The 13,943-nt window shown below is 47.1% G+C and overlaps 1 protein-coding gene across 1 annotated transcript in view; it reads right to left on the bottom strand.

Annotated features, from left to right (window-relative positions):
* Nucleotides 1-11,637, bottom strand: part of LDLRAD3 (low density lipoprotein receptor class A domain containing 3) — a 142,927-nt gene extending 131,290 nt beyond the window's left edge. The window contains exon 1 of the mRNA XM_069739947.1: nucleotides 11,438-11,637. Within this exon, the coding sequence (XP_069596048.1) occupies nucleotides 11,438-11,540 (103 nt within the window). The 5' untranslated portion in view covers nucleotides 11,541-11,637. The remainder of the gene's footprint in view (nucleotides 1-11,437) is intronic.
* Nucleotides 11,638-13,943: the final 2,306 nt, after the last annotated feature.

The following is a 13,943-nucleotide window of genomic DNA, read 5'->3' as shown; positions in this document are numbered from 1 at the left end:
ACAATGTCTGAAAGATGCATTGTTCGCCGCCTGCCACGCAGCGCCATTTCCTTCCCAGAGGGGACAGGATTCAGACAGTTTCCATGCAAGAGTCAGGTTACATCGAAGGAAACCGAACAGCAGCGATGACGACGGCTCCTTCTTGGGCCCGAGGTGGACAGTGACGGAAACCAAAGATATCGGAGTATTATTACATATTATATACTACGTGGACATGCATATTCTAGAATACCCGATGCGATAGAATCGGGCCACCATCTAGTTATTATATATAGTTATTACAGGACAACGCGTCAGAACACGAAAGTAAGAGAAGCCCGCTGCAGTCGGGGAAAAGACTCCGCCAGCATTGGAAAACCCTGCGCCCCAAAGTGTAGGCCCATTGTACTACAAGTCGCAGCAAGCTCAAGGCTTGTTCATGGTTTCAAAAAAAAAAACATAGATGGAACAAAACAGAGAGCAAATAGTATGTGGGAGCCTTTATTATTGGGATTGAGGAGTGTCACAGATCGGACATGCCAACACAGGTGCTCGGTGCACCTTCCTTACCCCTAATTTTGATGGCAAAGTTGGTCTTAAAGCTTTTCCATTTGCAAATTACCAGTCAGACACAGGCACAGAGGCACCGTTTCCAGAAATTTAGCTTGCCTTGCACTAATCCCACCCATTGTGCCATTACCGACGCCCCGAAGGACGGGGTATGTCATCCTTGAGGCTTTCCAAAATCCAACGTTTGCGCCACGGACATCTAATTCCACGGCAAGAACAGTCGGCTCCACTATGAAAGCGCTGGGACGTCGAAAGAACAGCTTAAATAGGGCTTGACATGCGGCACCCTGTCCTCGGGGACGTCGGTTAAACAATATTGGAGGAAAAAGTTTAGCAAATTTCTAATATACTTTGCACTTTGAATCATTTCTCTGCCTTGGGCTGATGATTAGAAAGCAGTATGAGACCAAGGAGGAAAGAGATTGGTAATACCAAGTAAGGCTACTTTCACACATCAGGTTTTCCCTGTCAGGCTCAATCCGGCTAAATTAAAAAAAAAAACGGATCCGATGAATGTTTTTTTTCCCCATAGACTTGTATTAGTGCCGGATTGCGCCAGCTGGCGTTGCGTTTCGTCTGGTTTTCTTCCGTTTCCAGTTTCTGGAAAAAACATCCATAGCAACATCTCCAGTGAAAAAGCCGGAAGCGCCAGATCGTATGGAAGCCTATGGGAGCTAGAAGGTGCCGAATTAAGTTTTTTTAAACTGAGCATGCTCCAAATTTTTATTTTATCCAATTATCTGGATATGCTAGTCGGATCCGTCGCATCAGTTTTACACAATCTGCGCCGGATCCGTTTTTTTTTTTTTTTAGATACTCGGGCAGACCCGCTCTGCTCACGTCACACTCCGCCTGGTCCATTTTGATGTCCATACATGTAGGGATCTTACCCAAATTATAAGTAACCCAGCAGCTGCAGATCGGTGAATACGAAGGAAAGGTTGTATGCAGTTTGGCCCGAGTACCATTATTTGCACAGGAGAAGTGATGACGGGTATGTAGCGTCCGGCGTCTGTCTCGTGCGTGCTTTGCACAGACGGTATTCTACCTGCCGGGTTACATTCTGCACCACGTTAAATCCTAAAATCACAAACGTCCTGACATCCGTAATCTCACAGTGTGCGTGTCTGCCACAGGCGCAGAACTTGGTGCACGGCCTGCTGGATTCATTGGAAGGGCAAATTACTGCAGACGTTAGGAGCCAGCTAGGCCACGATTTACTAATCTTACGGTCCCAAATACTTTCAATATCAGTGTTTCATAGGCCTCAGCAGTGGCATAATTTTTTTTTCTAAATCAAGGCTTGTGCCATATTTCTATTAAATTAATTTATCCTTAAAAAAAAAAAAAAAAAAAAAGCTAATTACAGCTCCATCTTTATAAGGCCCCAAAGGCCTAAGCGTCATTTGTCCTGATATAGTTTCCTTATTGCACAGCGAATGCAGGGTACGTTAGGATAAACCGGGCAGCTCCGATCTCATCCACTTGTGTCCCAGAAAGAAGAGACATAAGGAGACTCCTCAGTCTGATGGAGACGACCGGTCCATGTATTATATGGAACGCCGCCATTTATATGGCTGTAATACCACATCCGGCCTACAGTGGCCGCTGCAGGGAAACAGCAGAGGAGCCAGACACTGCGTGATCGACTGATCACTGAACCAGATTCTGATCTTGGATCTTTCCTAATGCAACTTTGTCAGCGAGACGATTCGGTCTGGCTCCTGAAACCGTCTGCGATCATCTTAATGTCACAGTGGTAGGCTGCCGATGAATCCACACTTCCCCCAGAGACAAGGAAAATGAACCTGTCCTGTTGAAAATGGTTTCAGTTCTGCAGGCAGGATATGATCACATTGATAAGACATTTTTGTGAGAAAAGTTTCAGTAAAACTTCCATCTTATTCACTGAAATTCTTCGTGTTTGTAGAAATTGGTCCTAAATCTGCCCCAATGTGTTCCAAACTTTGACCCATTTCTCACCAAGGTCTAGCCACAAAACACAGGCAGATCTGCCCAAACGTTGCACGGAGTCCTCCAAAGAAAAGCATCACACACATTACAGAACATGTAATATCTGACATTAAAAATATATTATTTTACTGTATTATATCTCACAGTCACGAACCCCGCGCCCCCATGACAGATTTGTAGACCTTGCTCAGAGTTTTATTGAGGCAGCATTACAAATTGCTGCAGATCAATAACCAGAGACGAGCTGCCGGCCAAGTCTGTATTACACTGACGCGCTTCTGTCTGACGGGCAGGAAAGAAGCAAAAAAGTAAATAATCCCAATGGCCGAATCCCAGGGCAGCAGCGGATAATCCTGACCTTATACTGATATAGTGACGGCTGCTGTAATACAACATATTGTAAGGCTTTATACGGACGTCACCAACATTAAATCTTACTACTTACACAATAATATACCAGCGATGGCTGTAAGCATGGCAGAAAACAAGCACAGCCGAGGGGATGGCAGCGGAAGGAAGGGAAATAAAGCCAAACTCATGGGAAGAGGCGTGCTAAACCCACTAAACTTTAGATAGATTAGCGAAATTAGGATTATTTAGTCTAGAAAAAAGACGACTGAGGGGCGATCTAATAACCATGTATAAGTATATAAGGGGACAATACAAATATCTCGCTGAGGATCGGTTTATACCAAGGAAGGTGACGGGCACAAGGGGGCATTCTTTGCGTCTGGAGGAGAGAAGGTTTTTCCACCAACATAGAAGAGGATTCTTTACTGTTAGGGCAGTGAGAATCTGGAATTGCTTGCCTGAGGAGGTGGTGATGGCGAACTCAGTCGGGGGGTTCAAGAGAGGCCTGGATGTCTTCCTGGAGCAGAACAATATTGTATCATACAATTAGGTTCTATAGAAGGACGTAGATCTGGGGATTTATTATGATGGAATATAGGCTGAACTGGATGGACAAATGTCTTTTTTCGGCCTTACTAACTATGTTACTATGTTACTATGTAAACCCTGTACACCCCCGGGGCATGTGCCACCTGCAGCCAAAGGCTCCTGTTCAGCAGTCAGTGTTCAAAAAGGCCCAACCTGTCGTCGGATGTAAATATCCGGGAAAACTCCTGCTGGGGAGCGAAAAGAGATTTACTCCTATACATATAGATAGGCAACTATTCAGTCCCCGCCCCACAGACCGCTATACAGTCCGAGCCCCACCCAAGAGGCCGCTATTCAGTCCCCGCCCCACAGGACGCTATTCCGTCCCCGCCCCACAGGACGCTATTCCGTCCCGGACCCACAGGACGCTATTCCGTCCACGCCCCACAGGACGCTATTCCGTCCCCGACCCACAGGACGCTATTCCGTCCACGCCCCACAGGACGCTATTCCGTCCACGCCCCACAGGACGCTATTCCGTCCACGCCCCACAGGACGCTATTCCGTCCCAGCCCCACAGGACGCTATTCCGTCCCAGCCCCACAGGACGCTATTCCGTCCCAGCCCCACAGGACGCTATTCCGTCCCAGCCCCACAGGACGCTATTCCGTCCCAGCCCCACAGGACGCTATTCCGTCCCAGCCCCACAGGACGCTATTCCGTCCCAGCCCCACAGGACGCTATTCCGTCCCAGCCCCACAGGACGCTATTCCGTCCCTGCCCCACAGGACGCTATTCCGTCCCTGCCCCACAGGACGCTATTCCGTCCCAGCCCACCTTGGCTGACAGAGCAGTGTGATATCTCAGCAGCAAAAAAGGACACCAAGGAGCCATCAATTTAGGCTAAGTGGGCAGAGGTTGAGTTTAACCTTTCAAGTAGAGTTATACAACCATTATGGCATGGATTGCCAAAGTAAGTACATCAGTCTCATCCAGTCCAAGATCCATTTATTGATGCATCCCATTTATATTGTGAAAGGTGATAACAAATCCACTTTTAAACACCTTGATCCTTTTGTTTTCAGGGGAGACAAGTGGCTGACAGGTGTCTGGTGGCAACTTTCTCCCGTCCATTTTGTGTGTCCAATTGTGTGGATTTTGCTGCATATTTACCACCGATTTCACTTGGACGGCATTTTACAAACCCTCTATGCAAGTTTTTGTGTTATAAAATAAAAAGTTTCAGATTGTGGCACACACACCATAGTTGCACAATAATTTGTGGCTTTAAACCTGTTCCGCTAGTTATGCCATTTTTCTATAAAGTGGACAGAGCTTGGCGAGAGGGGACCTAGCCTATCAACACGTGACAATGTACGCTGTATCCAAAATCTATGACAGATCGTTGATTGCACAGATTTCATATTAGGACTCATTCAAACATATCCAGATATCACGGTCCAAGTACGGACTGCAACAATGAAGGGAGTGACTGGCTAGTCTCCGTGCATATATGTGGCTGTCCAGCTCAGGACTGGAGACCTGCCATGGGTCCGTGCATTGCGATCTCGGACTGTGATATATGGATGTCTGAATGAGGAATTAAGGTGCATGGACAGTCCAAAAACGTGCCAAATTTATTAAAAAGACGTGCGGCTTATAGGGTCAAGACTATTGATAAATTCCATCCTTGGTCAATGTGGCAAAACACTAATCTGAACAATCCTATTAAATTACATATTTCTGTTTTGCATTTGAACCAGTCCTTATAATAAAAGGGAAGGAAACAAAGTATATAAATACAAAGTGATCCTATATATAGGATATTGGTGGGTAGCAAAAGGGTTTGGGATTTTTGGGGGGTTTTACTTTAGGACTGTATATAATGTTAATAATGTTTATATCCCGCACGTGACCTAAAAACGGGGAATCAACGTGTCCCAGCAACTATTGAAGAGATTACTTGATCTTCCAAACCAGAAACATTTATTCTCTTTTGTTTGTAAACATCCAGTACAAGTTGTTTCTCATTTACTAACTTTCAGGAAACTTTTGCCATAGCAAATAATTGTTGGGATCCAGGTGTGGTGGAGATCACAGAAAATTGCCTGCACCAGATACAATTGTATCAAATCAGCAGTTTTAGCTACTGGATACAAACAAGAACTATTTAAATCACTGACAGGAACAAAAAAAAAAAAATAGAGATTAAATTGCAAAAATAATTATAAATTAAAGTGTTCAGCCTTGTCTTGTGTCTCCAGAGAGAACAGGATGGCATAAATGGTGCAAGAATTAATTCCAAGAAAATAAAGTAATACAAAAGCCTCATTATATTATAACCTGACATTTACAAGGCTTCGCCCTCAGACGGAGGCGCTGCCCGCAGGATTTGCTGCCTCCCTATCTCTGCTTTACTTTACTTGCCTGGAACTTTTCCACATGATATAGAAATTATAGTTTCTATAGGAGATGAAAGTATTTCACCAGCTGAATGCCTCCCTCCCCCCTGCGGCCAGATGTGTTAATAATTCGGGGGTCCGAGTAATAACCCACAGCCTACGGGGGCGCCAAGCTAAACAAATACAGGCCGCTCTAGTAATGTACATAGGAAAGGACAGACACCCCAGTGTAGGAAGAGAGGGTAGAAACGAGCAGACACCCCAGTGTAGGAAGTGGGGGTAGAAACGAGCAGACACCCCAGTGTAGGAAGTGGGGGTAGAAACGAGCAGACACCCCAGTGTAGGAAGTGGGGGTAGAAACGAGCAGACACCCCAGTGTAGGAAGTGGGGGTAGAAACGAGCAGACACCCCAGTGTAGTAAGTGACGGTAGAAACGAGCAGACACCCCAGTATAGGAAGCACAGGGACACGAGCAGACACCCCAGTGTAGGAAGTGAGGGTAGAAGCGAGTAGACACCCCAGCGTAGGAAGTGAGGGAGAAACGAGCAGACACCCCAGCGTAGGAAGTGAGGGTAGAAACGAGCAGACACCCCAGCGTAGGAAGTGAGGGAGAAACGAGCAGACACCCCAGCGTAGGAAGTGAGGGTAGAAACGAGCAGACACCACAGTGTAGGAAGTGAGGGTAGAAACGAGCAGACACCCCAGTGTAGGAAGTGAGGGTAGAAACGAGCAGACACCCCAGTGTAGGAAGTGAGGGCAGAAATAAGCAGACACCCCAGTGTAGGAAGTGAGGGTAGAAACGAGCAGACACCCCAGTGTAGGAAGTGAGGGTAGAAACGAGCAGACACCCCAGTGTAGGAAGTGAGGGTAGAAACGAGCAGACACCCCAGTGTAGGAAGTGAGGGTAGAAACGAGCAGACACCCCAGTGTAGGAAGTGAGGGTAGAAACGAGCAGACACCCCAGTGTAGGAAGTGAGGGTAGAAACGAGCAGACACCCCAGTGTAGGAAGTGAGGGTAGAAACGAGCAGACACCCCAGTGTAGGAAGTGAGGGTAGAAACGAGCAGACACCCCAGTGTAGGAAGTGAGGGTAGAAACGAGCAGACACCCCAGTGTAGGAAGTGAGGGTAGAAACGAGCAGACACCCCAGTGTAGGAAGTGAGGGTAGAAACGAGCAGGCACCCCAGTGTAGGAAGTGGGGATAGAAACGAGCAGACAGACACCCCAGTATAGGGAGCACAGGGAAACGAGCAGACACCCCAGTGTAGGAAGTGAGGGTAGAAACGAGCAGACACCCCAGTGTAGGAAGTGGGGGTAGAAATAAGCAGACACCCCAGTGTAAGAAGTGGGGGTAGAAACGAGCAGACACCCCAGTGAAGGGAGCACAGGGAAACAAGCAAACAACCCAGCATAAGAGAGCCAGGATGGCGGGGAGGGCAAAAGACGCTCTTGCATCAAAGAGAGGGGGAAAAAAAACTGAGCAGGCACCCCAGTGTAAAGAGCAGGAGAAAGGCAGACATCCAAGTGTAAGGAAGCAGAGGAGAGGGGACAAGCAGTCACCCCATAATAAGAGAGTGCAGGTGGAAATGAGCAGACACCCCAGTATAGCGAGTAGACGAAAAGGCAGATAACTAAGTGTAAGGGAGCAGGGGAGAGCAGACACCCCAGTATAAGGAAGCGGTGGAGAAAGAGAGCAGACACCCCAGCGTAAGGGAGTGGGGAAGAGCAGACACCCCAGCATATTGGAGCGGGGGGCGGGTTTGGATGGGGGGTGAGCAGATATCAACGTGTAAGGAGGTGGTGGAGAAAGGGAGAAGACACCCCAGGAGAACAGAAAAAGAAAGCAGACACCCCAGTTGAAGGGAGCGCAAGGTAAAAAGAAAGCAGACACCCCAGTTGAAGGGAGCGCAAGGTAAAAAGAAAGCAGACACCCCAGTTGAAGGGAGTGGGGGGGGAGAAAGCAGACACCCCAGTGTAATGGAGCGGAAAGGAAATGGGCAGACACCCCCAGCACAAGGCACTGGGGGGTAAAAGGGCAGGGCCCCCCAGCATAAGGGAGCAGTGGGGGAAACGAGCAACTCCCTCCCCCCCACCACCACCCCCTCAGCATAAGGGCCCCTTTCCACTTGTGAGAAAAACGGACGAGTGCAATCCGATAAAAAAATCGGATTGCACTCGGACCAATGTTTTTCAATAGGTGACATTCCATTTGCGATTTTTTTCCCAGCCGAAATCGGACTGAGAAAAATCTGTGTCGGCTGAGAAAAAAAATCGCAGCATGCTGCGTATTGCTGAGATTCTCGGACGAGACTCGCCAATGCAAGTCAATGGGTGCGAGAAAAAAAACGCACGGAATACGGACCATCCGTATTCCATCCGTTTTTTACGGATACCTTACCATTCTGTGGCACAGAACACTGTAAATAGTCCTGTAAATGACTGTATAAAAATAGTTGCAGAGAAAAAAAAACGGATTGCATACGGATGTAAAAACGGATGATGCGATTAAAAAAAATCGCATTACACTCGCATGACACTCGCATGACAATCGCACACGTTACATCCGTTTTTTCGGTCCGTAAATCGGACCTTTTTTTTCTCACACAAGTGGAAAGGGGCCCTAAGGGAGCGGAGGGGAGAGGAGCAGACATCCCAGCAGGGCTGTGGAGTCGGTAAGACAAACCTCAGTGTCCTCAATTTTCCTGCCTCTGACTAAACAGCCCCGGTCACTGCTGACCATGTATATAAAGTGGAGCACAGATTCATCTAAACTAAAAGCCGGGACCCTGAGATCAGGAACAGAGCAGACATTTATAGGACATTTCATACTTTCCCCAAATTCACAGCACATCCTGCATTGTATTATGGTACCCAATGCATTATATATTTTAGGAGTCGGTCCATTTTATACCAACTCCACGTCTCTGAAGCCCTGCACCCCAGTATAGTGAAGCGAGGGGGAAAGAGCAGACACCCCAACGTATGGTATTGGGAGAAGAAAAGAGCAGACTCCCCAGTGTAGAAACTGAGGAAATGAGCAGGGACCCCAAGGACCATATATAAAAACACGCAAAAAAAAACACAACACACAACACCACTTGTCTAAAATAACAGACTTCACTATGAAGACGTCCCTCCTGTATAAATATAATAAACTAGATGGTGGCCCGATTCTAATGCATCGGGTATTCTAGAATATGTATGTACAGTATGTATATAGCAGCCACATAGTATATAGCACAGGCCACGTAGTATATAGGAGTACTACGTGGCCTGTGGTATATACCATGTGGCTGATATATACATACATATATATTGTAGAATACCCGATGCGTTAATATAGGCCACCCAGTAAATAACACAGCCCACGTAGTATATAACACAGCCCACACAGTATATAGCAGCCACGCAGTATATAACACAGCCCATGTAGTATGTAACACTGGCTACGTAATATATCATAGCCCACATAGTATCCAACAGTGGCCACGTAGTACATAACACAGCCACGCAGTATATAACACAGCCCACGTAGTATGTAACACTGGCCACGCAATATATAGCACAGCCCATGTAGTATGTAACACTGGCCATGTAATATATAGCACAGCCCACATAGTATCTAACAGTGGCCATGCAGTATAGAACACAGCCATGTAGTATATAACGACGCAGCCCACGCAGTATAGAACACAGCCCACATAGTATCTAACACTGGCCAGGTAGTATATAGCAGCCACGCGGTATCTAACACAGCCCACGTAGTATATAGCACTGAGGGCACCATATCCCTGTTAAAAAAAAAAAAAAGAATTAAAATAAAAAATAGTTAAATACTCACCTGCCAGCGGGAGCCAGCGTAGATCCAGCAAACCTCTGGCGATGCGTGCGCGCGCCTGCTGCCATCTTGCGTTCCCAGGATGCATTGCGAAATTACCCAGATCACTTAGCGGACTCGTGAGACCGCTAAGTCTTCTGGGTAATTTTGCAATGCATCTCTGGGACCGGATGCTGGCGGCAGGCGCGAGTGCATTGTCGAACTACGGAAGGAGAATAGCAGGTTTTGTGTTTGTTTTTTTTTATTATTTTTAACATTAGATCTTTTTTCTATTGATGCTGCATAGGCAGCATCAATAGTAAAAACTTGGGTCACACAGGGTTAATAGCGGCGGTAACGGAGTGAGTTACCCGCGGCATAACGCATTCCGTTACCGCTGGCATTAACCCTGTGTGAGCGGTGACTGGAGGGGAGTATGGAGCGGGCACTGACTGCGGGGAGTATGGAGCGGGCACTGACTGCGGGGAGTATGGAGCGGGCGTCGGGCGCTGACTGTGGGGAGTATGGAGCGGGCGCCGGGCACTGACTGCGGGGAGTATGGAGCGGGCACTGACTGCGGGGAGTATGGAGCGGGCACTGACTGCGGGGAGTATGGAGCGGGCACCGGGCACCGACTGCGGGGAGTATGGAGCGGGCACTGACTGCGGGGAGTATGGAGCGGGCACTGACTGCGGGGAGTATGGAGCGGGCGTCGGGCGCTGACTGTGGGGAGTATGGAGCGGGCGCCGGGCACTGACTGCGGGGAGTATGGAGCGGGCACTGACTGCGGGGAGTATGGAGCGGGCACCGGGCACCGACTGCGGGGAGTATGGAGCGGGCACCGACTGCGGGGAGTATGGAGCGGGCACTGACTGCGGGGAGTATGGAGCGGGCACTGACTGCGGGGAGTATGGAGCGGGCACTGACTGCGGGGAGTAGGGAGGGACTAATCGGACTGTGGCCGTCGCTGATTGGTTGCGGCAGCCATGACAGGCAGCTATCAGCCAATCAGCGACTTGCATTTCCATGACAGACAGTGGCCGCAACCAATGAATATCCGAGCCAGACAGAAGGACAGACGGAAGTGACCCTTAGACAATTATATAGCAGATCAGACATCCCAAACTACAGAGTGGGTGCAGACAAGGGTCCGGCTCTCTAGCCGTTGCCAAACTACAACTCCCAGCACACCCTGCCACAACTCCATGCAGCTTCTGTGTCCATAGGTATGTCATGGGTGTCTGTGGCGGATGCAGAGAGGTCACCACTCACCAGGCAGCTTGTACGGACAGTGACATAATTGGGGGGAATCTTCCCTTTTCAGGGTGTGCAGAATATCTGTGCCCTGAGGTGAAACACTACAACTCCCAGCATGCAGACCACCAGGAATCCTCATGCCAGCTCCCCCAAAAACACAACTTGGTTCTGCCATCACTTATTAGTTTGGACCCCAAAATACACAAATTCTTCAGTTCTCCCTAATCAGACCCTGAATTAGTATAAAATCCCCTAAAATCCAGAGCTGGAGGGGGGCGAGAAACTCTCCAGGATGAAGTGTCCAGATGTAAACACCAGCAGAGCGCCCCCTATGTCACCTAGAATGACAGTGCAGCCCCCCATATGTACAGGGGATGCCAGTGATGGGGGGCAGGGCCCTGCTGCAGGTCTGTGGGGGCCACACAGGACAACAACACAGAGGAGGGGGCTCCCAGGAGCACGTGACACAGGTGGGAGGGGTGAGGAACAAAAGTAAGTGCCCCCCATCCCTGTCATGGACGCCCCTCTCCCCTCATATCGGGGCATTAGTGTTTACTCACCCACTGAGCCCAACATGAGACACAGGAGCCACATGTCCCGGAATGCAGGGGCGGCCCGGCCTCTCCTGGGGGGCACACACCGCCCGGGCACAGCTCTCTCCATTCAGCAGAGCCGCAGCCCGGGACTCATCGTGCCCTTCCCCTGGAAGCAGATCCCCCGTGTGACACGGCCAGTGTGTACGTGCGAGCCTGACATGCGCAGTGAGGCGGCGGCGGGCTGCATCTACAGTGCACCCAGCTGTAACCTACACTATAGAAACGCCTCGCCGTATCAACCAATCAGAGGCCGCCTTTCATTTTTAAACCCGCCCTGGAAAAATAACAAGTCAAGTCTGATTGGTTGCTAAGGACAACAGAGGCCTAGACTCCGTTAAAAGCCTAAATGTACAAACTTTGGCCTGTAAAATCAGATTTGTATTTTTTTTTAATTTATTTACGTGTTGTTTATGACGCCTTCTGTTTTACCGTATTGTAAAAAAAAATAGCAAAAATTCAAAATGGGGTAAAAAAAATACTCTAATTCTGCCATTCTACTTACGATGTTCATTGTGTGGTAAAAACAAAATGGCCCCAGTAATGCAATTCTACCAGTCAGTACGATCGCGCCAATACCAAACTTGTCCAGTTTTTTTTTAATTTAATGATTAAAAAATAAAAAAAACTTTGAAAAATAAATTGTTTCTGTCGCTATTTTCCGAGACCTAAAACTTTTTTATTTTTCCCTAAGTAGAGCTGGATGATGATTTTTTTTTTGCGTGCCAAACTGTAGTTTTTATTGACACCATTTTGCGGTATTTGTATTTTTGGGGAGAGGTGCGCAGAGCGAAAAACAGCAATTCTGGCGTTTTGATTTATTAATCTTTTCAGCATTTATTGGATGGGATAAACAACTTTATAATTTGGTACACCGCGCCTTTACGGACATGTCCATACCAAGTGTTCTTTTCTTATTTATTTTCTGATTCAGGGATTGTATTTTTTTTTTTTTTTTTTTATTATCATTTTATTTTACTTTAACTTTTCTTTTTACTTCTTTTCAGTCCCCAGTAGAGACTTCTGGTCAGACATCTGTTGATGCATATTTATGAAACGTTACAATATTTTATGCATTTGTTTTATGTTTTCACTGTTATTTTGTATTAATTTTTATGTTAATATTGTTGGAATCCCATCATGCGATTTTTATTAATTATTGTTGTTTTTACACACCCCGCTCCTTTCCTCTTGTATTCAGCAATCAGCTTTGTCTGATATCAAACACCACAAAATGCAAAATAAATTAAAATAAAAAAAAAACTGTAAATGAAAGTTTTCCGAATGCACTATGGAGTATTTGGTGAGTTTTCAATGATGGAAATTTTCGGCACCTATTAGGTTAATTAAGGTTACTTTAAAGGGACACTGTCACCTGAATTTGGAGGGAATAATCTTCAGCCATGGAGGTGGGGTTTTCGGGTGTTTGATTCACCCTTTCCTTACCCGCTGGCTACATGCTGGCTGCAATATTGGATTGAAGTTCATTCACTACGGAGGACAGAGAATGAACTTCAATCCAATATTGCAGCCAGCATGCAGCCAGCGGGTAAGGAAAGGGTGAATCAAAAACCCCGCCTCCGTGGCTGAAGATTGTTCCCTCCAAATTCAGGTGACAGTGTCCCTTTAAGGGTATGTGCACACGTCCGGATTTTTAGCGTTTTTTTTTTTGCAGAATTTCCTGATAAAAACGCTATAAAATCGCTAAAAAAAAAGCAAACATTATGCATCCTATCATTTAGAATGCATTCCACATTTTTTGTGCATATGTTTGCGTTCTTTTCCGCAAAAAAAAGCGCATTCCGCAAAAAAATCATTTATTTTCAAGTCGATTAATGATTTTCTGTCAAAAGGAGACGAGATGAAGTGGAAATTCTGATGAGCAATTTTGTGTCTTCTTGATGACTGGCTGCATGGTCACATCATGCATCCATGCAGCCTGGATTAAAAGCATCTCTTCGGAAAGGTGAGGAATATTGTTGGTTTTTTTTACCACTTTTGCAGATGGTGAGGGCATCTTATGGTTTAAATAAGAATATTAAAGGAGTCAATGTCATTCTTTCAATTAAGGCTACGTTCACATTAGCGTTGTGCGCCGCTGCGTCGGCGACGTAACGCACGACGCACAAAAAAACGCGCGAAAACGCACGCAAAAACGCTGCGTTTTGCGACGCGTGCGTCGTTTTTTGACGAAAATCGGACGCACGAAAAATGCAACTTGTTGCATTTTCTTGCGTCCGACGCTAGCGTCGGAAACGACGCACGTGTCGGAAAACGCAACAAAAAAAACGCACGCGTCCCCCATGTTAAACATAGGGGCGCGTCGCCGCTGCGTCGCCGACGCAACAGCGACGCACATTAGCGGAACGCTAATGTGAACGTAGCCTAAAGGACTTTTTTCTGGGTGTCTGTGTTTCCTTACAGTGTGACTATGGGGTTAGTAATGGGGGCGTCTTATTGACGCCTCTCTATT

The sequence above is a fragment of the Ranitomeya imitator genome, chromosome 9 (assembly GCF_032444005.1).
Source record: "Ranitomeya imitator isolate aRanImi1 chromosome 9, aRanImi1.pri, whole genome shotgun sequence".
Lineage (NCBI taxonomy): Eukaryota > Metazoa > Chordata > Amphibia > Anura > Dendrobatidae > Ranitomeya > Ranitomeya imitator.
This window is presented reverse-complemented; position numbering and strand designations above follow the sequence as displayed.